At 33.7% G+C, this 25,329-nt stretch overlaps 1 protein-coding gene across 6 annotated transcripts in view; it reads left to right on the forward strand.

The window, feature by feature from the left end:
• PPFIA2 (PPFI scaffold protein A2) overlaps positions 1-25,329 on the forward strand; it is a 220,351-nt gene that overhangs the window by 189,735 nt on the left and 5,287 nt on the right. For all 6 annotated transcript variants that reach the window (XM_014063940.2, XM_014063941.2, XM_087723391.1 and 3 more), the window contains 7 exons: positions 1,845-1,938; positions 18,711-18,792; positions 19,999-20,199; positions 21,726-21,788; positions 22,678-22,707; positions 24,340-24,515; positions 24,781-24,878. In XM_014063940.2, coding sequence (XP_013919415.2) covers positions 1,845-1,938; positions 18,711-18,792; positions 19,999-20,199; positions 21,726-21,788; positions 22,678-22,707; positions 24,340-24,515; positions 24,781-24,878 — 744 coding nt within the window. The remainder of the gene's footprint in view (positions 1-1,844; positions 1,939-18,710; positions 18,793-19,998; positions 20,200-21,725; positions 21,789-22,677; positions 22,708-24,339; positions 24,516-24,780; positions 24,879-25,329) is intronic.

Below are 25,329 nucleotides of genomic sequence, written 5' to 3' on the forward strand. Positions count from 1 at the left end.
GCGAGGGGAACCTTTACCTTTAGCTTAGTATAAAGCTTTATTTATCATATTTGTAAAGCTTTCCATGTCACATGAATATATAGTTTATTAATTATAGTACACTGTAGTACAGTACGGAACAATTTAATGGCTATCGATTATTTACTCAGAGCCTAAAAACAGTTGCAGAAGAAAATAAAAGAATAAATTTGTTAGAATGCATTCTCATTTGTAAAATAATAAAATAGAATGTTCTACAATGCCATTAAATAAACACTGAGAGCAGAGATGAATGTACTTATCACTGTTCATATAACATTTTATATTCTTGTCTATTTATATGATCCATCTACCTGGGCAGCTTCTATGGAAAGCATATGGGTATATTTAATTCATAACAGCCATCAGAGTTTAGGAGGACAGATTCTCATGATCAATCAGACAGAGCCCAGTGCACAAAACTTTCTTCTGATTTTTTTAATTGCTTTATTCATAACACAAATAAAAAACATTGTTTTTTTTTTCTTTCAGCCATCTCAGATAATCCTGAAAACAGCATTTTAATTTAAGCAAGCGTACAAAAGAGATCTCTTTCTCTCAGTTCCTTCTTATAGGTTTAGCTATAAAAAATTATGGTAGGAAGTAAAGTCAACAGAAAAAGATCTGCTGCTTGCTCTAACATTAGGAGGTTGAAGACTTCCTTTTTGTCCACCACCCCTTATGAAAAACTCCTTTTTCCAGAAATTCCTTATCTTTCTCACTCCATGTTGTATTAAACTGTTCAAAATACATATGAACAGATTCATGTTTTCCAGTTGGAAACTAACAATACCAAAGTCTGTAAATGCTAGATTGGAGTATTACCTTAAATTTAAAATAATACAATCATAAAATATAACACAACAAATAGAAATCTTAAATGTATATGCCTAACAGTTGGTGCAGCCAAATATAATGATAATGCCATCTTTAACCTAAAGTTTCATTTTCATTTTTTTAATTCATTTTATTGACATTTATAGGCCGCCCTTTTCCCTAAGGGGACTCAGGGCGGCTTACATTTCATAGGAGGGGAGTGTAAGACAGGACACAAAAGAAATGTGAATAAAGGAAAATAACCAATAAAACACAACATTCATTCGACATTCGGGCGGGGCGAGATTAGTTTGATCTGTACTAAAGACAATCTACAAAAAAATGAACTAGCATGTACTTGTGCCAACAGTTTCTATTGTTTGAGAAAGTAATTCAGAAACTAGATAATAATTGATAGAAAATTACTATTTACAACATGAGTCACCTTTGCATTCCTGCTTCTTAAAAGCTGGTTTTGTATGGTTTATTTGCCAAATTGAATGAGCAAATATAAAAGATACAACCAAGTTTTCCTCTCTCCTATCTGGTGCAGTCATTAGTGCCTTATTCTAAAATGAACCAGAACAAAATCTCAACAAAGTTACAGCTCTAGGATGTCATTCAGAGGGATCCCTTAAAAAGAAGCTAATTGAGGTGAAATTGAGCACAAACAATGCTATTTTAATATTCCTTCTGCCAAGAACAACCATTTTGGCTTGAAAGGGCTTCTTGTCTTTTTAGAAAGTCAAATTAGAAGAAGAGAAAATATTTGAGCCTTGCTCCTTACAGAAAAACAAGGAGGGGGGAAATCACTTTTAGTTGGGCACTTTAAAAAGTTATTAGTGGAATCTCCATTCTTAAGTTTTAGCTGTCATAGATTTTGGATTACTACACCATTTTTATCTATATATGTGTGTCTCAGAAAACAAATCAAAAGCACTGCTGGTAAGCTAATAGAACATTATTTAAAAAAATTAAAAGAGAAAATCTCTTTACTCTTTTAAATGCAGGAGGCTATATAGAAACTGAAGCTGCAGCACAAGAATCTCTGGGCTTAAGCAAACTTGGAACCCAGGCAGAAAAAGACAGAAGATTAAAGAAAAAGTAGGTTGGCATGAACTTTGAATAAAACACCAAGTACAATTGCTTGTTGAAGAAAAATCAATGTATTAGTACTTATTCTAATTGCATTTTTAAAAGCCAAACACAATGAAAAGTAATTTCTACTTTTCTATATGGATTCCATTAAAGAAACATAGCAGGAGGATTCTTTGGATTTGTCTATTGGTAGCCCATTTTAAAATGCAGATATACTGAGAGTAGTAATTATGTTCAATTCACTCTGCCACTCTTACATGGCAATTTGATCAGTGAGTTACTGAACAATGATATGCTGCTTCCCATTGCATTTCCTTGAAACCCTAATTCATTCATTGTGTACAAAGGTTATGATAAAGTGCTATTATTTTTGATACCTGTCATGTTCCCTAAAAAAAATAAATGTTTTATAAAATCATAAAGAATACCTTTGAAGAAAAACTGAAAATACTCTGCTGATCTTTTTGAATTTTTGATGCTTGCTCTACCAGAAATCTTTCCAAGCATTTGGCAATGTTTATTTGTATCTAATGTGGGAAAACATATTTTGGTAAAATACTGTTCATTGCTTAGCCTGAGTATTCTACATTATGATGCAGCATTCTCAGATAAAATATTACTTTGATTATCAGAATGCATTATTGATTTGTGACTATATAGAAAACATTGGTAATATCAAACAAGATTGTTTCTTGCTGTCAGAAAATTAGCACTTAAATTAGCACTCCAAAAAGAGAAGAGATGCATTTTTTCTTAGTTATAGTTATTTATTAACAGTACAATAAATAAATATATTCCAATCAGAAACATTTTCTTCTAAAAATAATATAGAAGTATTAGATAAATAATGTATTACATTTAGTAATGTAAGTTCCCTCTTATGGATCATAAATGAAACTTCTAAATTTTCTTTTATTTTCTTTTTTCTTTTTTGCTACTATTGTTTCTTTATAAGATTAGAAGTTATAAATCTTGTAAGATATTTTTTGTTTCTACTGGCACTCTATGCAAAAAAAATAGCATCACTAAATATTTTTATACAACCTATGTACTAAGTAGTTAGATGCATTCTGATATTTGTTAATAATAATGTTGTGATAATTTAAATAATATTTTTGAAAGACTTTGGTCTTGCTTTTTATACTTCACTTTCATCTCTCTCTATATGCCTGATAGTTTTCATTTATTTTCTGCTGGCAAAAACATATTTTAGGTACAAAAATGAGCATTTAATTTTCCCTCAAAATATGATAGCAGTTGTTGACATATTTATCTTAATAGTCTAGTAGAAATTGTATTTCATTATCCACTTTCTAATTACTTTTTCTGTTATCAGTTTTCAACAGACAATTCTATGGGGAAAAGGTGTGTAAATGAGATTATGATCAGTTATATCATAGCTCTGACAAGAAATCTTTGTGAAAAAGATGCTTGAAATCTCAAATATCGGTGACACCCTTCAAGCATATAATGACTTCAACCTGTTTGGAGCTTTCTTTATGTAAATTACTCTGAGCTAAATCTGGGTTATAAATGAACAAGTTATGATGGGGTGATGGTTTCTAAAACAATTTACCACTACATTGGCTCTGGCATCAAAGTTTAGTCAAAGTGATTTACTGTATTTTTTCATTAAATAAGCCCAACTTGGTTGGTACTAACAGCACAAATTACAGAACAGTTTTCATAAACATGTTTACATTCAAAATATGTGTATTAGGGAAATCCCATCTTCAGTTGCTTAAAATTATAATATTGTATATAACTATGTAAGTTGATTCCTTCTAATTATCTACCTAAATTAAAAATGTCCAAGTTAACAGATTTGTGGAGGCAAAAAGAATGAAAGTTTCATGTTTATTAACAAAGCAAATCCAAAGGCATCCTTATTATCGTCTCAGATATAATTCTGAAGACAGTTGACTTCCCAGTAGGGAAAAATGTATTTATCATGATAAATTATTAGAAAATATTTCAGTGTTCTTTACTGCTAATTGCATTGATTCATTAGTTCTGAAAGAAAAAAAACTTGTGCAGTGTAAAACTTGTAATTACCATATGAATACTAGAAGGCTCCAAGAAAGTTCTGCATATTGCTCATTGCTAGGCAGAATAATCATGACTAAATGAAAGGAACAAGGGAAGACTGATCAGGTTAAATAAAAATCTGAAAGACAGGAAGTGTCTTTTTTCTAAAAATCTTGTTTAGGGATTTTTTAAATTGAATTTTCACCTTCCTATGTTCCTAAATTATTGTTATTATGGTTTGTCACATAGTCAACCAGATGTTGATTTTGGATATGGCACTTTGATCCATCTATCCCTCCCAAGAAAAATATTGTTGCTCGATGTTAAAAATGTTGTCGTAGCGTGTTTCAGGAAAGGTGCATTTGCAATTGATTGATGGTTGTTTTGTCAATGCCAATGGTGTTCCAGTGATGCTCCAAATGTTTTGGAGTTGCACCCAAGGCTCTTATTACTTTTGGTATCTGCTTTCTTTTGCCACAGTCATTCTACTTATATTTTCAGGTCTTTACATTTTGTGAGTCCCCCTCCCCAATTGTTTCTCTTCTGTTCTGCTGTCTCACAGTATTGCAATGTCCACTATTCAATTTTTTTGTCTTATCAATAATTGCTAAGTTTGGGGTGTTGTATGACAAATGCTTTTTATTGTTGTTATGTTTCATTGTAGAAACAGCCAGATGTTTAGACTATATTTGGCATTTTTATTATTGCTTAAAATGTTAGTTTTATCATCTGAGGCTGTATTTGCATATATATACAAATGCTGATGCAACTGCTCCATTGTCCCTGTGCTCTTATGTCCATTGACAATTTATATTAGGTGCATTTATTTGTTTGTTTGGGTATATCTCACCTTTATTATTTTTACAAATAATTCAAGGTGGCAAACATATCCAAATGCTTTTATCCATCCTTTATCTTCATAGATACATGAACACGAACACAGCAGCTTCACACTATTTGCTTATTTGGAAACATTGAAAATATCTTTCTACTTTATAAAATCAACACCCCATAATTTGTTTCTCTTAATTTTAGCTCCTAAATATATTCTGCTGCCAAAAAAACCAGATCTGACACACAAGAAGTTTTGAGTCTCTGGATACATTTTTTTTTATACATTTTATACATTTTATTAAGATTTATAGGCCGCCCTTCTCCCTGAGGGGACTCAGGGCGGCTTACAATCATGAGGAAAGGGGGTGCAATAACAAGAGACAAACAATAAGTGAACAAAATAAAATGGTAAACCACAACATGCATTCAACTGTCAACACTCGGGCGGGTAAATTGGAAACCTATCCCCAGGCCTGCTGGGAGAGCCAGGTCTTGAGGGCTGTGCAGAAGGTCTGGATGGTGGTGAGGGTACGAATCTCAACGGGGAGGTCGTTCCACAGGGTTGGAGCTGCAACAGAAAAGGCTCTCCTCCGTGTAGTCGCCAGTCGACATTGACTGGCGGATGGAATCCGGAGGAGGCCCAGCCTGTGCGATCTAATCGGTCGGAGGGAGGTAATTGGCAGAAGGCGGTCTCTCAAGTATCCAGATCCACTACCATGGAGTGCTTTAAAGGTGGTCATCAGTACCCTGAAGCGCACCCGGAGACCGACAGGTAGCCAGTGCAGCTCGCGGAGGATGGGTGTAATGTGGGCGAACCGCGGTGCGGTGTGGATACTATGGATTTTGTATTTAAAACCTATTCCAGGAATAATTTGCTGCTAGTTAATTGTCTCTTACTCATATTAAAATTCAATTCAAATTATTCTAACATTTCAACCAGATTAAATACATATGGATTGAGTTATGACCACAAATCCCATATATTCTTGCTGACTACTGGGGCTGATTAAATTTGAAGTACCATTATCCTTAGCCATGCCATCACATACCACTCAACTGTACTCTTCTGAATAAAAGTGCAGAAGTATAAAACCTTATTATCATCTAATATGAAAAATGCATTCTTATGTTTCTGCTAATTATCCATTTGATCTAGATGATTATGCTCTCTGAATGAATACTGATTCAGAAATACAATAGGTATATATCAAATAGAAATATTAACTTGAATCATTTAATCTCCTATTGGATTTACTATCGTTGATGTATCCATAACTGTAAATGTTGCTTTGGTTTTTTTAATGATGACTGTACATATGTTTTATGTTCATGCCAAATGAACTGCTGTCCTTATAATCATATTTTGGTAATTAGGATATAGGAAATCTTAAATGAAAATAAACCTCAATTTTCACATATTTCATCCAACCTCTTTTACGATAAGTGTGCAGTAGGTGAAGAGAAATAAGGATTGCCTGAATAGTGTGCTGCTCTAAAACACTGCAACAACCATAACTTTGAGGATTGGTCATAAGCTGCCTTTTTTAGAACCATTGTAGCTTTGACCAATCACTGAACTGAACAAATGGTCATTAATTGAGAACCACCTGTACAACAAATACTGTGGAGACAATTTTCTAGTGCAACAAAAACTATAACTCCTGTTTTCTTTATCATTAATGTAAACAATCTCTGTTCATAACAGCTATCTTCTGATATGTCAAAAGAAAATTACTAATTTACTTGTACATTTTATCCAAATGTGGCACACCACGACATCACATGAATTTGGTTGAAATGCAACAAAATAGGGCATAGTTTATACAATTGCTCTTTCTTGTGCCCATCATTTCATTGATTCCAAATCTCTGCTTCATTAAGCTTAGTATAGAATACTGACTGGGGAAAAAATGCATCAGGGGCCATGATAACAGTAGTTGATATTGTGCCTAGGTTAATAATAGCCACAAAATCCAGAAGCCCATATTGTGTGCATATTCTCCATGGCCTTTCCAATAGCTGTTTCTGTGCATTGCTGTTCACAAGGTCAAAACTGGATTTGTTGAGCACTAGACTCCTTGAATATCTTTTGAAAATGGAGCTTACTTGCTGGATTGCTCTTTCCAGCTAATCCTGTCAGTCTTTTTTTTTTTTTTTTTTTTGGTAATAGCACTTTTTTTTTAAAAGTGCTATATCTGTTTCCAGAAACAGCTCAACTGACTTAAAATAGGCATGGGAGAGGACATGGAAAAGCTCCCTTTTAGAAATGTGAATCTTTTCCCCCCTCCTATTTTCTTTCTTAAAACTTCAAGAATAGCTTGGAATGCTATAACAATACTAATCTGGTCATCATGAAAAAGAAAACTTTGTTGCATCTTTACAGACAAATACAATATGTGACATTAGCTTTAGGAACTATCTATTTTATTAAGTTCACATGGAATAAGCAAAGAAAGACATTAGTTTATCAAAGCAAATTCTATGAGGATCCAATTGTTGAATCTTGGGAGAAATACTTAATACAGTAGAAATAATTTGATCCTTTGTCCCTTAATTCCTGTCAATTACTCGTATAAAAAGGAGGAAGATAATAAATACCTCACAAGAAAACTAAAATCTTAGCACTCATTTGATTGCTAATTAATTTTGGTGATAGAATATACTTCACTGGTATAATTAGAAAAAAATAAGCTATTTTGGGCAAAAATACAACATGAAATATGCCACTTGTACTTTCTGTGTGTGCATGACTATGTGAATCTATCTATAAATATCTATATTTACAATAGATATCTCACTATATTCTTGATGAATATAGCTAATAATAACTTGGTGAGTGTAACCTTAATTTAGATTGGTATATAGAACAGTTCTTATTGAAGTATCTGTATGTAAATATGTGGGCACTTCAAAGAATAGGTTGTAAAAAGGGGGAAAGGAGACATGGCTAAATAGGGGAAAAATGTAATTAGCTGAAATACATACACTTTGATTTGATTTAATATGAGTAATATGTAGGCATGAAATTCTTCCAGATGAGAGGAAGTAATATTCAGTTGCTCTCCCTTGCCTATTTAACTTTTTAAACATGTAATAAATTTAGAGAAAAATGTGAAAATCATGGAGTTTTTAAAACTATTCAGCTTCATAACCTCAAACCATAATTTTATGAATGAAGTGGTGCTCTTACCCCTTCCAAATCACTTTACATCAAAAGTAATGTCAGAACTTCTTCACAAAATGGGGTTGGGTTGAAGGACCCAACACACTATCTAAGTCTAGGAGGAAGGCATCTTTGTGCAGACACAGAGAGCAATTTGTGTACGAAGGTCTTTTTAATAGTTTCAATAAATTGGATCATCTATTATTGTGTCAGAGTTCCTTTTAAATTTTTAAAGTTTTAATTACACATGGTTGCCCTATTCATCTTTAGCTAAAATAACAATTTTACTGTTGTCATAAATAAAATATGGCTTTTAATAAACTTAGTAATTAAAAGCAAATTTAAGCAATTGCATTAAGCTATGTATAATAATGAGCAGTCGAAATGTTCCCTCATTCTTATTGCTGCAATAATCCATTTGCAGTGCCAGTAGAGTTTATTTTTGTTCAACCCAGAAGAATAATTACACTTTTACTATCTCTTTAATTATTTTTAATAATCAGTTTTTGCTAAAGTTGATTAGAATGTGAAATATTATTCATATCCTAATTGTATAATGAACATTAGAATCATTATGGTTAATACTTTTCTCTTTTGAGCACGCAACTCACTCAGTAGAGCATTGTATACATCAGTGCTGGGTGCCTCTGCAGGTGGGAGAATCAGAAGGCCAGAGGGGTAGGCAAGACTGTACAAGGGAAGAAGCCCCGCTCTTCGTACTGACTTTACAGGAATGTAGGAGCAGGCAGGGCTTCAATCATGATGTTATGCCGCCATCTTGACTATTTTGAGCCCCATTGCCTTAGCCCTTCATACCTGCAAAAGGGAGCAAGGGATACTTATCTGGGTACAACTAGGTAAACCAAATAAGCCTTTTGGGACAGGTTAAGTATAGATTTTTTTTAAAATGTAGCTTTTCTAAATGCATGGGTAAGTTTAGAAACATTTAGTATATTCATCTTGCCTAACTTCCCCCAAACCCTCCCCCCCCCCCGCAGCCAAATAAGATATGTTCAGATCAGAATCTTTTTCAAATATGGTAATACTTAGAAACTGCTAAAAAGCATGAAAATAGCATTGCAGCATTTCTTGTCCAACCATCCATTTCCATTACCCCAAGCAGACAGGAAAGTTTGTTTGTTTATCATTTGTAATGTTGGCATAGCCAAAAAAAAAACAGTACTTCTAAACTATGCCATTCCATAGGATCTATGCTTATATGCAACACCTTTTCTTGTTGCCTCCTGCATTCGTTTGGAAAACATCCACTCACTGAGAACCAAAGAGGATGAAACATTAATCAAGTGGCTCAGGTTTACATAGCTAGTTTTTAAAAGGAGGAAAGAAAAAAAGAATTCAAGCCAAAGTGGTTCCGGGGACTTCAAGGGGTTCAAGAGAAATTAGGAGCCTAATAAGAGTAGAAAATGATTTTTTTATTGTGGCCTCAAGCCAAAGGGCACTTTTACATCACCTTTTTATTTTTCTGCCTCCCATTCCCTTCTCAGCAGTTTGAAGTTAACCTGTTGATCATCTTCACAGTTACCTGTCTTGTAATACTGAAAAGAATCAGTCAATCAATGTTGTCACTCCTGTCAATCTCTAGGAACTTGTAAAAAAGAAGAAGAAACAGCTTTTCTTCAGTAACCCCCATCCAAGTTTTTTTTTAAACATGTGATTTTGGCAGTAAGCAAGCAAGTAAATAAATGTGCATACAACTATTTACAAATAAAATAAAAATAAAAAGCTTGTTTTCTCTTTTTGTCAGCCACTAGTATTAACATTCATGCCTAAAGTGCTTTTGTCTGCTGTGGATATAATTGATTGGTGCAGTATCCCTGTGAATCATAGCATGGATACCGTCAACCATTGATCAAAAACCATAACTCATTTGATAAGGGAATGAAAATATTAGAAGGCGAGTTAAACTATTTTATTTTGATTATAACTAAAAAGAAAATATTGAAAAATAAATATTTGTAACTAAATTGGAATAAGTGTAATTAGGACAAATCAAATTTGTCCTAATGAGGTTCTGCTGAATCTTGCTTGCTATTAAAAACAAATTGGTGACACTGTAAGTGAGTATATCACTGTGATCAGCTAAAAGATAATAAGGTAAAAAGACAATGTAGCTTGGATATTGAGTTAATAAAGGTGTATTCATTTATGCTTCAATTTATGATAAACTTGTTGGTAAAGAAGCGTGTGTGGGTATTGTTCCAACAGCATCTTTTTTGCAAAAGAAACAAAAATCAGCTACTGCAAGGATTCAAGAATTCCCCCAATTTTTTTTTACTGTCCTGCACAACAGAATAACTGTCTTTCCCCCACCCTCCCATGCACACAAACACAGACACACAAACTTCAGAGCAGAATGATCTGTTTTGCATCTCTCCTTTGTTTTTCTAGGAGTCACGTGGTTTTTAGTAACAGTGCAAGGATTACTTTTCCCAGAATCACCAGTCTGCGGCTGATTTTGAACTAGTGCAATGCACAAGTGATTCAAATCTATGCCCAGCAGTGATTGCAAATCTCAGTTGGAGTTGAAAAATGTGCCAGTGTTAGCGGGTTCATAAAATGTTTGCTAGGAAATTTTTTAGATGTTTTGGAAAGTCCAGGAATATCTATTATTTTGCCAAAATGCTATTTCCTCCCTCCCTCTATGTTATATACAAATTTGCTTCTCATTGTAAAGCAATAAATATATAAGAAAAACAATAAATATTCTTATGTTTGGAAAAAGGTACAGTACGAGCAAAACATTTTTTATCAATGACAAATTGAAAGATAAATATTTAAAACAATACTTCAGAAACTGTTGCAAATCTTAACTGTTGGAAAGTCAAATGCTTAATTGTGACCTGAGGCTTTGTCTGTTGTAACTATTTTTCTCTTTTCTACATTCGGTGTCTTCAATTCAGAATTAATTTGGGATGATTTGTATCTGTTTATCAAGGAGATATATTGTTTTTAAATAATTACTGCTTGCATTCTGTTTCAGGACAGAAAGATTATTTTAATCCTATTTGCTATGCTGCTTTTTAATTTTCTTACTCTATCATATGATTTATTTTATGAATTGACATATATTCATTAATATTTATGTGCTTTTCTTTTCCATCCATCTCTCTCCATCTCATGAAAAGCACACCAGGGTAAGTTAAACCACAATGGTTGCTGATCATAGTCATTTTCAGCACCATGTTTAAATTTTCTCCTTTATTTCATTTTTTTATTTATTTATCTTACTATTTTGAATTGATGATCTTGAGAATTGAACTAAATTTGAATACTTAAATATTTTAAATTGGCAATATCTGACACCCTTTCAAAGTATGCATTTAGTTTATGAATATACCAGTTTATTTTTAAATGAGCTGAGTGCAACTCTAAAGGTTTTTAAATAAATTATCAAAATATTCTAAATATTATATATGGCTTAGATTGCACTCAGTCATTTGATTCATTTACTTGTTCTATATGAATGTTATATAGAACAACAATATTTTGATTTCTTTCACTCTTGATTTCATCTCTTAGCAATTCAGTTAATTTGCAAATTTGCAAATATGTTTTATTGAGATTTTGGCTAAAACAGTAAAATACAAAACCAGCTCACTTACCTAGGTGAAAGATTCACTGAACTAAGCAACCCTCATTCCTAGCCAATATTCAGAGGATTGTACTTTTTTATCTTATAAACAACCAGAAAATCTAGAAGGGAAACAAAACTACTTGTAAGAATTAACATAATTTAAATAGGATCAGTTTTGGAGATTTACACAAAGTCATCTTGCTGAACATCAGAATCTTATTCATTTAAATTGTTCAAAAAAAGATATTACTATTCTGGTTACAGTTGAATATTTATTTAGTTATTTTTATCCTGCCTTTATTTGTTTTTTTATAAATAACAAGGTGGCAAACGTACAGAATACTCTTTTTACCTTTTATTTTCATCACAATGAAAACCCTATGAGGTAGATTGGGTTGAGGAAGAATGACTGAACTAAGGTTACACCCTGTTGTCATGTGTAAACTGGGATTGTACACATACAGAGGCATACAGATAAATAGATACATATAGATATACTGTATATAGTAGTTACCAGTAACTTAATGATGAAGTTACAACAGACCCCTCAAGAGCTGCCTATGACCCTATTGTTCCAACAGCTGCCTCACCACAGTTACATGACCAAATTTTGGGCACTTGGCAACCCATATTTATGGCCATTTGCAGCAAAGTCACAAGACTACAGTTAAAATGTTTTTATAAATGGTATTTTCTTTGTTTTTTGGCAAAACCACCCCATAGTGAACAATGGGTTCACTTGTCAACCAAATGTTCACTTTATGACTGATACGTTAACTTAATGAACACTGCAAAAATGTTTGTAACAACAGATTGTTCCTGTTGATGATCCACTTTATCATTGCCACAACTTACAACTGTAACAGTCCATTACAGTCATAGGTCATGGACTACCTAAATTATAGTATTACTGTACCTTCAGTTTCCAGCGTCTGTAATTTTTTTCAACATGTTTATAATAACATGACCTTATGCATTAGGTAGTTTGATCAAGTCATCATAATGGTGGTATATTAGTAACATTATTACTTATAGATTGTTCAATACTGATTACCTTGCATTCTAAACTGTTTGCATTTACATAATATTGATGTTTAAGAAAGTGATAGTGTTCATTATGTATTAAAACAAGGTAGCAACAGTATTATTTTAACAAGCTGAGGTTTTATTCAAAGTATATTACATTTTGTTACTATAGACCCGGGATGGCGGACCTATGGCACACATGCCACAGGTGGCACGTGGAGCCATTTGTCAGGGCATGTGAGGTGCTGCCCTGTCAGCTGGCCAGAGCGCATGCGTGCGCTGGCCAGCTGAGTTCACCCTTTTTGAAGCTATTTTTCGCCCTCCCCAGGCTCCAGAGGCTTTATAGGAGCCTGGGGAGGGTGAAAAGAGCACCCCGCCCTCCCCCAGAGGCCCTCCAGAGGCTTCATGAGCTTCCAGGAAGCCTCCAGAGCGTAAAAAAAGGGCCCTATGGGCAAACTGGGAGTTCAGGAACACACTTCCAGTTAGCTTGGAGGGTCGTTTTGAGCGTTCCGGCGGCTTCCCGGAAGCCTCCTGAAGGTCCCCGAAGCCTTCGGAGCACTCAAAACGACCCTCCGAGCAAACCAGAAATGACTTCCGGTTTGCTCAGAGGGTTGTTTTGAGCGCTCCGGAGGCTTCAGGGAAGCCTCCTGAAGGTCCCTGAAGCCTCTGGGGGGGCTTGGGGGGAACACAAGGAGGCTGTTTTCGCCCTCCCTAGGTTCCTATAAAGCTTCTGGAGCGAAAAAAAACATTCAAAAACTGTGGGGTTGCGCCTGTAGTGTGCGCATGTGCACTGGGGGGGTCATGCATTGTATTATGGGTGCAGCATGCCCACACATGACCCCCCCCCGCGCTCCCCCCACTTATGGCACGTGAGCCGAAAAAGGTTCACCATCGCTGCTATAGAGTATATTATTTTTTTCTGTCATGAGATCTAAACAATCATATAAGCTTACTTTTGTTTTGCTTTTCACATAAGTATAATCTTTATTGTTATTGTACTTAAATACAACAAAATTGGTTATTTTTAACCTATCATAACATTTTTAACCTATCATAAATTTGGCTAACACACTATGTGTTTTCAAAAAAATGCAGAAGGGAAAGATTTAGCTTGCTACACTACACTATATGAACCAAAAATATTTTTAAAAAATAAAAACACAATAACACACATAAGATTGATCATTATTCTCATTTTTTTGCCAACTGATTTCATTCCTATCTTTCATTAATAAATAAATGTATGCCTAGATGACTAATTTTTTTTCTTATGCTCTACATTGACAATTTTCAATGTAGACCATAGTTTTCATCTAGATCACCTTTCTCCAATCTGATATCTTCCAAAAAATTTGGATTACGGTTGTTGGCCATGCTGACTGGGAGGATGAAAATTATATTTCAGTATATCTGGCAAATGCCAAGTTGGAAAAGCTGATCTAGTTTAACAAAGTGTGGAATATTCTTGTTGGATTCTACCTTTCTTCTTTGGCACTCTAGATTAGAAACCTTTTTCTAAAATAAATGTGAATATTATTGTATAAATTAATCTTAATGAATTAATGTTTTGTGCATTAATTTAGGCCACATTCCTATAATATTTAGAAGAAAAATCATCCTAAATTCCATATTTAGGTTATATTTCCTATCTGTGTCTGAACTGGCTTGAGTTCTTAAAGTAAAGTTACAATGCCATCCATTCTCATTTGACATCATAAGAAAATACGCTTGACATTCCATGGAAAACAAATTAATATTGACAATTTTTCAACTTTTGGATTTGCAAATAAAATGGATTCTATTTATTACTAATCAGCTTTATAATTTTCAAATATTTATGGGTATACTACTAAATGGCTAAGATTAATTAAAAAGTATTAGTTGCACAGTGCAATAATATGGTATCCTATTTTAATTCCAGGAGATATGAAACATTTCAAATACTTATCATTGTATGTTGTACAAAAGACCACCTTAAGGCAACTTGCCCCAATTTGGTTGAGAACTGTAGAAGATGAAGATTTACATTGAGAAACTCTGGCACAGAGCACAAAACGTTCTATACATTTTTATTTTTATTTCATTCAGTCGTGTCTGCTTCTCAGCGACTACCCTCAATAATTCCCTGCAATTTGTTTGCTAAAAGTTTTTCACAACTGGTTTGCCATTGCCTCCTTCCTAGGGCTAGGGAAAAGTGACTGGCCCAAAAGTTACCCAGCTGGTTTTGTGTCTAAGGCACTTTCTGATGCCTTAATTATAACCTGATGCCTTAATTATATATCTGCACAGAGACTTACCCTATATTATTTTAATGCACAACAGAAAATCTCCCTGTTCTCACGATGTATATTAAGCAAAGCTGGCTATAATTAAGACACTTGAAGCTTGTGGCAAAATCCAGGTTGGACAAACTTGTTCCATATATTTTCCGAAGCCTAGTTATTTTTGTTCATTTTCCCACTCTCCAACATGCTGTTCTGATTCAAGTTTGTGCTAGCTTTATTCATTTACTGCATTAGTACACAAATTATTCTTAGGCTTGATTGGAATATTGCTGATAAAGTTATAAACATATGTATCATATATATAAAATATAATGGATCTCCTGTATATCACGCAGATTTATGGATGGCAGAGGCCATGTAGAATTGGGGGCTCAGAAAGCTATAAATGCAATTCTCAAGTAAAGTTGCACCCAGTGACACCTTTTCTGCATAGCAGGGAAGCTGCAGATTATGCATTTAGATTTAGATTTTCTTTGGGACAGTTGTAATAGCACTCCTATGTGGTTATATTTTGGAATATTACTGTATTTTTTTTTAAGAAAATGTGACTGATACAATAGAGGGAACAATCAAGGAAGTATATTGTAAGAAGGTCCAGATACTTTAACATAATTAAAAATGCATTGTGTTTGGTTTAAATTTTTGGAATTATTTTTATATCACTCAGAAATATTGAAGTAATACCTAAATAATAAACATAAGTGATGAATTAATTTTTCAGCATTTATCCTAAGGGAATGATGGAAGATTTTTCCAAGCTTTTCTTGCCTTCAAATATAATCATACATTTCAATTTGCAAATATGATTAGATACTTTTGAGAATCATTACTAGAAAACTGAGTTAATCGTGTGCTGTGCTCCTTAGTGTTTAACAATGTCAAGTAAAAGCCAGGGGTGCATTCATTTTTCTCCTTTCTGAAACGCTCAGAAAACTGTTATGGGAGTTCTGAACAGGGAGGCTGTTATATTAGATTGAATATTAGAATGTATCTTACAGAGTTGCAATAAGAGGGAGTAATCTCACTATAATTATTGAAAACCGTAGGTTTCATGTTAGTCTGAGAAATATATAAAAAGTTCTGTATAAACCCTGGCACTGTGTAGTTAAAAACAACCCCAATAACATTACTCACATCATTCATCAGATCATACACTTTGAGACCTGCATCCTCCTGCCCCCCAAAAGAAAATTGTTATGGCCCTTGAATCAAAACATTATTTACCCCTGGATGTAAGTTATTTATAGTTGCAAAGAAATCTAGCAGACAATTGTAGCAGAATATCTTTTTAATGGTCATTTTATTAAACACAATGATAAAAACTAATACAAGTTTTCAGAAAAGACAATAGAAAGGAAAAAATAAGTACAGGTAATTCTCAACTTACAACTATTCATTTAATGGCCATTTGAACTTACAGTGGCACTGAAAAAGTGACTTATGACCATTTTCACACTTATGACCATTGCAACAGCCCTGTTGTCATGTGATCACAATTTGGACATTTGGCAATTGGCATATTAATGACATGTGCGGTCTCTGGTTCATGTGATCACTTTTTGTGATCGTCTGACAAGCATAGTAAATGGGGAAGCCAGAGTCACTTAACAACCATGTTACTACCTTGCAGTAATTCACTTAACAACATTGGCAAAAAAGGTTGTAAAATAAGACAAAACTCACTTAGTATACAACAGAAATTTTGAACTCAGTTGTGGCCATAAGTCAAGGATTACCTGAATATTAAACAAAAAGAAAAATATTTAAAGAAGTAACCCCAGTTATCACAAATAATAACAATTTTAACAACAATCAGCTTCTATTAAAATATAAAAATACAATGTTGTCATTTCAATCCTAATCAGCAAAAGTCCATATCCAGAGAGAACAGTATATCTATTTTAACTTTGATCAAATAAACCATCTTTATATTCCTCCCTTGTACTTTTAACAATCTTGATTTTTAGTTCCTTTATATAATGTCTCAAAAGTTGATCTTTTCATTATTTTCTTTGTCCCATCTCATAAAATTCTTGAAAGCTTGAACAATCCTCTGTTGTAAATCCAATATAGGAAAATTATAGAGATTTGTTACCTTAGTTTGTTACTCACATATCTTAAATATTAAAAAATGCAAAACATCTTTTGTATGTCCAGTGTACTACCTTTTCCCCTATCACTCTTGTAGCCTATCATTTTTAAATCTACAGATCAATCTCAGTCTCAAATTATAAGCTCCAATAAAACTTGTTCTCTTCCATAACCTTTTAAAGACAATCTATCTATAGAGACAAACACTCTTAACTTCTGAGTCCATTGTTCAAAAATATCCCTCAGTATATCCAAAATTAAAATATGTTGCTCCATTCTCTATTAATAAGTCAAATGTATTGTAAGTGTTCTAATCCTTTAATTGTTATATTTAGTTCCTTCTAATTTCCAACCTTCAAAGTCCCATCCTATCATTTTTTAAAGAATTCAAACCGAAAGCAATTTCCCACAGTAATGGCTCTTGTAAATAATTTCAAAATCTTATTCAAATGAATCTAGGCCATTAACCCATTTTTATCTTGTCAGAATCAAAATTTTAACCACCTTTTTGCTCTTTATTTAAAAAAGGTCCTTAAAATAGCATTTAAAACTTATTTCAATAAGGATTGAAGTAACTTAATCTGGTCTTTTCAGACTAAGTAAAGATTATCAATAACTGAAAAGTAATTAACAAGCAATTTCTGAAAGTGATTAGAAAAAAATATATGTGAACCCAGTGTCCTTTTATAGATGCCATCCATGGTTTGAGCAAGATAGCTATCCCCTCATCTTCCATAGCTCTAAACCCATCAGAGACCATTGTCTTGCAGTCTTCTCATGAGGAGCAATCATCTGAAGCCCTTGAGGATGATCTCAAATCCTCTCCTTATCTGGAGAGGAATTACAACAAACTTACATTTCATTGGGTCGTCATTATGCTATGGTGTTCAGTTTACCATTTCTTCTCCAGAAGTCATAGTTTAATATATTGAGCCACCTAGATGATATAATTACTTTTCATCTCTGCAGAAACCATTTCAGAAGTAGGAAGATTTATAGCAGGGATGAACAACTAAAGGCCCTAAGATGTTGCCCATCTACAAGACCTAGTTCTTTCATCACAGGGCAAACTGATTGGAGTTAAAGTCCACCAATATTTGGAGGGCCACAGGTACACATCTCCAGTGTATAGAACATGCACTTGTGCATTTACAGCCTTGTCAAATTACAAACTATTTGACAAATCATAATTTTGTTAAGCTATAGGCAACATTTGCTTTAAAAAAAATATCTGCAGTCTTTTAAAACAAAAATCAATTGCAGACAAGAGTATGTGGAAAACTACAGCTGACACATATTGAAAAAGCTGTGAAAATCTTGTTTGTTAAACAACTGGGCATTTTCTTGCATTAATGTCTGATTGTTTTCTACTTTATGATTAGAGCATAAATATGTTGAGGTGCTTAGGTACAGCTTCTAACAAAACAGAATGATTGTTTCATAAATCAGTTTGTAAAAGTTGGAAGATGAAGTTAGGAAAATTAGTTTATTATTATTTTTAATGAGCCAAGATGAAATGCATCTGTAAAAATGAGAAAATGTTTTCACCAAAGAAGGTAAATACTCTTGCAAAGTGGGGAACAAAAATAGAGAAGTGCTTTCTAAAGTTCAAAGTGTATATATAGCAAACAAGCAAACTTTGATATGTATTATCAGTGACATGGTGCCTTACAATTTTATTTCATCCATATTGAAATCCATTTGTGATGTTGTTAGGTCTTAACTCCTGCTTTAACTATCTCTACTGCACTTTTAGGCATGAACTTCTAGAGGAAGCTCGGAGGAAGGGGTTACCTTTTGCACAATGGGATGGGCCAACAGTAGTTGCCTGGCTAGAGGTAAGCTTTAAGAAAACCTTCTAAAAATATTAGTATACATGATTTTACCTTCATCATAAGCAGTTTATAATTTAGGTTGAAAACAGAAATAGACCCTGTTACAACTGTTAATTCTCATTTCCCTCTTGAAATAATGTCTATAAACAGTTCATTCTTACATAGAATGACAAATGCTTTCCCCCTTTTTTAAAAATAATATTTCATAAGACATATCATACTAGAACTTTAACTAAAAAATGACCCAGTTTTTTAAAAAGATCAGCATATTTCAACCAAAATCTGTAGGAATGATAAAGCGAAAGTCCACTTGTACTTTGGAAATTGAAATGTAAATTATATTTTTATAATTTGGGAGAGAGAAAAAAAATATTCTTGAGGAAGTAGGAAGTTTAAAATAGTTTAAATAAGGTATAATGTCCACCATGTGATGAAAGTGAAATATATATGAGAGAGAAAACTACATAGCATTTGTTAAAAAAAAACTTACATAGAATCGAGGAGCAGTCTTCATTTTTTAAAATTATACCACTATAAAATAAATTTTAAATCTGCAATCTAGAAGTAAATTAATACAAGAAAGCATTTGTAGAAATGAGTGTTGTGTGTTATGTCTGAATGTTACTTTAATTTTAACTCTAGTAATAATCCTGGTTTTTAGCTTTGCTTCAGTGACCAATTACTAGATTCCCTGATAATTATAATTTTGTCATTTAACCAGAATAATTATTAACTAAAGCACATTAAATTAGTCAGAAGGCAGGCATTTTTCATGAGGGCTTTCAACATGAAAGGCAGATTTTTTTAAAAAATTGTATCTTCTTTGTATTAGTTCATATGCATTCATCATTCCTGTCAAGGTTTTTTTTCCCCAGACTATTGTATTTAGATTATTGTTTGTTTTAGGAAAAAATAGTTTTTCTGGTAAAGGAGGTGTTACAATGGAACCAAAGCTGATTATGGGATAAGACCATTATATTCTTATGTTTTTGGGGAAAGCTTTGGTGGTTTAATATAATTTTGAAATAAAAACTTTATAAGAAATCTAATGTCAGAATAGTGTACTGCCTTCTAAACCCCAATACCTAAGCCTGAACTTGCTTACCCAATCATTATGATGTGTGTTTAATGCAAGCTCCCAATTTAATTCAGCCTTGGTAATGAGAATAACCTTATTGCTCTTAACTACTGATTCTCCATCCCCAATAGCTTTGGCTAGGAATGCCTGCATGGTATGTTGCTGCTTGCCGCGCAAATGTGAAGAGTGGTGCCATCATGTCTGCACTGTCAGATACGGAAATCCAGAGAGAAATTGGAATCAGCAATCCTCTCCATCGCCTGAAGCTCCGTCTGGCAATCCAGGAGATGGTGTCCCTCACAAGCCCATCAGCCCCTCCAACTTCTAGAACGGTGAGTCATCAAGCACAAAAAAAACCTTTGCTGGATCTGTCAAAAGGCCAGTACCTGTAGATACCTCTGGACAATCAAATAATGAAGAGGATAATAGCTTATTATTCCCACTAGTGTACTCCAGTGACAGGTAATATTCAGTTATTTCTGAAGAAGAAAACCATGTTTTGTCATTCTAGATGATAGGCATTGATAAATATATCTCTTCTCAGCATGTCCTGTCTTCTCTTGTAGAAGGGTGAAAATGTTCTAGTCAAGAAGTTAAATTCAGATGATAAACTGGATAACATTAAAGTGTGGGGAAAATGGACTAAAATTTAGCCTATATATAAAAGTCATCTTGATGTTATCCATTTTTCTATGGTGTTAGCAGAAGCCTGTCTTTTCCTCTCATGCAGAGAATGCACCCCTGAAGCAGGGAGCTATCTGTGTTTCCCACAAGAACTAAAATGGCTGCGGTATGCTTTTCTGATACATGGAAACCCATTGCAGCTCATTTTCCTGGAGCTCCTTAATTCCTTTCCTTGTCAGGGAAAATATCAGAAAGCTCCCAGACCTATTGATCACCGTTTACCTTTCTGGATTACAACCATCAAACTGAAAATCATGTGGGACATTTGGGAAATAGTAAGAGGATGCTTTAAAATGCAGAAGCCAAATAGGCCAGCTTGGTAGACCAGGTTAGGATTTCAGTTCAGATGTATCTTATTTATTTATTATTGTTTTTTTAATCTTTAACAAGGTTTCTTTGTACTTTATCTAGGATACAGAATTACTGATTGAACTGTAATCCTTCAGATGGTTCACCAAGGTTTTCATACTCCTACATTATGGCCAATATCACTTCAAATATTTATTCATTAAAAATATAATGCCCAATTGAGATTAAAGTGTTATTTTCTTAAATCCTCATTTCTTCCATTGTATTACTTTTCAGGTCATGTGTAGCAACAGTTGAAAATACAGTATCTCTTGGATCAACTTCACAGATGATTTTCCAATATGCAGGGCTACATATTTTTAGGGCAATTTCTGTACTTTAAAATATGTATATCCTTAGATTCAGTGAAATGTTATTTCCATATAAAAAACAGTATTCTCCAATCTGATGAGATCCAGATTTGTTGAGATTACAAAATCTAACATTTTGAAGTGTTGGCTATGCTGAATAGAAATTACAGATATTACAGTGCCAGTGTATCTGGATGAAATCAGATAAAGCTGCTATAAATTAATGGTTCTGAAGACAATAATAGAAGTGTATAGGGATTATTTGCTCACATTTATTTAATAGAATGCAAATGCTCCCTTGCTTATCAGAATAATTCAACTGAGGGATTTTTTTCAAATTGCAGGGGGGAAGCAGCTATTTAACACTGCTTTCTAACTGCACCTCATCTGAGACAAGAATGTGGTTGTGCTCATTTTGATGCTGTATGCTGTTAACTTACAGTGTTGCTGCCTTTCTTCTTTAACACTGCTTACCTAATATGGATTTTGCCTGACCCTGTGGGCCTGGACAATAGCCCTCAGGCAATGTCTGGGTAACCCATGAAGAAATGGAAAATCTTGCAGCTCCAACCAAAACGGTTAGTTCTAATATTGCCCATTATTGTTATTGTAGTGTCATCATAGGACATAGGATTTTTTTAGGATATATATATATACACATACATACATAAAATATATAAATATAATAATTGTACAAAATGGCACAATAAGCTCTATATGTGTAGGCTATTTTATGGAAATGCCTGAAATGTGTTGTAAACAATTTTTAAACTAAATAATTTGTTTCAAAATAAATACAAATGCATTAAAATTGAAAAATCAAATCAATCCTCAGTTGTTTAGTGCATATTTATGTGTAAATTCCACCTTGTTTAGAAAGCTCCAGAAGAAAGCGATCATAACAAGTTGCTTTAATATTGCACTTCCCAAACTCATTCCTTTGGCAACCAGGGAAGAGGTCTGGCCATGACATCTTGGGGATAGCAGTCAGTAGCTTGCTGGCCCAGCTGATAGATAGTTTGGATGATTGTCATGTGATTATCCACAATGCTTATATATTGAGGCTATCTTTCCTGTTAAAACTTTACCAAAGCTTGCAGACCATTCAAAAGCCAGTGGTGTCGCTGCTCTTCTTTCTTGGCTAGTCAAAGCTCTTGACTAGTACCTCCCAGAAAAAGAGATATAGTGCAGAAGCTTTAATCAGTTAGTGCCCATGATTGTCAGCCAACTAGTCAACTTCCCAACAAGTAATTTTTCAGCCTGAGGCATCCTGAAAATCTGGGCTGGCAAGAGACTTATTTACTGTCTCTTTTCCTCTCCTACTGACTAAATTTTATGACAACCTGGAAAAGTATGAGATTATAAGGATATATTGTATTGCTCTATTTATATCTTATTTATTAGTTTCTAAATATTTTTGCTTTTTGTTCTTAATTGGCATTGCTAATGGTTCTGTTCAACTTGCAGAAGGACAATGAGGAAGGCAGCTGGGCTCAGGTATGATCCTTTTCCTCTGATGTTTTTTCTTTTAACATGAGAAACAGTAGTTCATTTTCTGGAAATAGGAATGATCAGCCCTTGTATAGATGAGAGAACATTGCTTAAACTGTAGAGTGACTATAGACAAGCAATAGTTAAATTGGGGGAGTTCACCCATGTGTACTTTAATCTAGTCTTAAGCAGAGAAGTTTAGTAGCCAAAGATGAGAAATTAGCTGATGGATTGGCACAGCTCTACTGCAAAATTTATTTCCTTTGTTTCTCTGAATGGCCATATACTAAAAGGATCTGTAATTCTGTATGTCTATAATTTGGAAGTTGGAAAGTTTACATATTACATCAGCTACAGGGTCAACTCAGTCAGTATTCTGTTGCAGCTTGACAAAATTAATATGAAAATATTTCAGTACCTATGATGATAAATTTATTGGATTGAGGTACAAGTCATTGAATTGTGTTCTATGATCCCAAAGCTGCACTCGGGTGAAAACCCCTTTTTCACATGAATGTCAATACTTCAGTTTTCATTTATGCAGTTCTTTGCATAAGTGCTTTAACAATATCTTGCAGCATAATTACACTAAGTTATGATTGTGCTAATTATGCTAGTTATTTCACAAATGATTCCATAACTATGAAATAAACCAACCACCAGAAAAAATGTACCCCTTTTAAGATTGCTTTTAGCATTGTACTGTAAATGAATACAACTAATAACTCTTATCTTCATACTACCTGCATGAACAGCTTCATTTTGGCAGAAATACAAGTCCCTAAATAGATTGATTTATTTTTTAATTATGTATTTATTTTATTTAGTTTGTCAAACATGTACAAGATAAAAGTATAAGTATAAACATGGACACAAACACAGGAAATTGGTACGAAAAAATGGGGACAGTAGGACAAGGGACGGTAGGCATGTTGGTGTGCTTATGCACGCTCCCTTGCAAACCTCTTAGGAATGGGGTAAGGTCCACAGTAAACTGTTAAAGGTTAAAGGTATGGGGGGTTAGATGATGTGAATTATCTTTTTCTTTCCATATCCAGAATCACTTTTTGTGAATAAATTTCCTGCTTATTTCCTTCTATTCCCTTTGTTGCATGGCATCCATTCAGTATTCTTTGTGGTATTGTAGAAATAGGCTACCTTTGCTTATTCCAAAATGCTTATTATTTCACAATTCCTAGCCAGCTCCTATCCAAGTATTTACTAGGACCAACCCCACTTTGTTTCTCAGATCAGCCAAAGTTGATTAGATGTTGCTACCTGGTGACATATTGGAGTAGGAATGCCATATAATTAGAGTTAATGCACTTCTTTAACCTGATGTCTGGGCTAGGAATTGGCTAGGAATTCTAAAATGTGTTCTCCTGAAATTTGCGGTAGATTAGCTATGAAGTCATGTAAGGTATGGCAGATTCTTCCTTTGCTATCCTTGTTTTTAAAATTGTAAGCTGCTTAGAGTCTTTCAGGAATTGAGAATCTCCACAGACATTTCAAATTTAGCTTTTTTTTTCTTTGAAAACATTTCTCATCCAAGAACTGAAGTGTGTGTGTGTGTGTGTGTGTGTAGTGATTGGTGTAGTAATTAGGTAACCATTATGTTTTCCTATTTTTCCCCCATAGACCCTAGCTTATGGTGATATGAACCATGAATGGATTGGTAATGAATGGCTTCCCAGTCTAGGGTTACCACAGTACCGAAGTTACTTCATGGAATGTTTGGTGGATGCAAGGATGTTAGATCATCTAACAAAAAAAGATCTCCGTGTACATTTAAAAATGGTGGATAGCTTTCATCGGTAAGTTGTAACATTTTAAATAATGGACATGCATAATCTTCACTCATAGCGGTCTGTACAACTCCTAAATGAATGTTACATGTTTATATGAGATAATAGAAACATAGTTAAATACCCTAATAGTCAACATATTAATGTTATGATTTCTGCACTCTAAATTATTTGCCCCAAAATAGTTCCAGTGTTTATGAAACTGAATAAGAGTTTTCAATAATGATAAAACTTTCCTATTGCCTTATGGTGTGTTACTTTTTTAAAATAACAGAACAAGTCTGCAATATGGAATCATGTGTTTAAAGAAACTGAATTATGATAGACAAGAATTAGAAAGGAGAAGGGAAGCAAGTCAGCATGAAATAAAAGGTAATGCTTTACTAACATAAAATGGGTTTTTCTGAATGCTCATCCTATAAAATATTCTAAACAGAAACAAACTCATAAAAGTACATTGAAGTGCAGGTAAATGCAAACCATCATCTCAAAATGGTAACTAAAACAATAAGTAGTAACAGGTTTATGTTTGCAAGTAGTATCTATCTATTAGCAATAGATATCAATCTGTAATGGAAAACTACTAATAGATGGCATTACATTAAACAACTAACTTTGTTAATCTAGAGGTGCATTAACATTGCATAGGCTTTTGGTGTCTATGTGCTTTATCAGTGTAAGCTCCTCCTTGTAACTCTTCATATGTGACAATATAAAAGGAAAAACTTTAAAAATGATATCTAGCTTCATAATTAATTAGATTTGTACTAAAGTATTTTTCAATTACATTATTAGAGAATATAAACAACATAATTTTTGTTGC

Source organism: Thamnophis sirtalis, unplaced genomic scaffold (assembly GCF_051295495.1).
Source record: "Thamnophis sirtalis isolate CommonGarterSnake01/CBP01778 unplaced genomic scaffold, rThaSir2_p1.2 scaffold_9, whole genome shotgun sequence".
In the NCBI taxonomy this organism is placed as follows: Eukaryota; Metazoa; Chordata; class Lepidosauria; order Squamata; family Natricidae; genus Thamnophis; species Thamnophis sirtalis.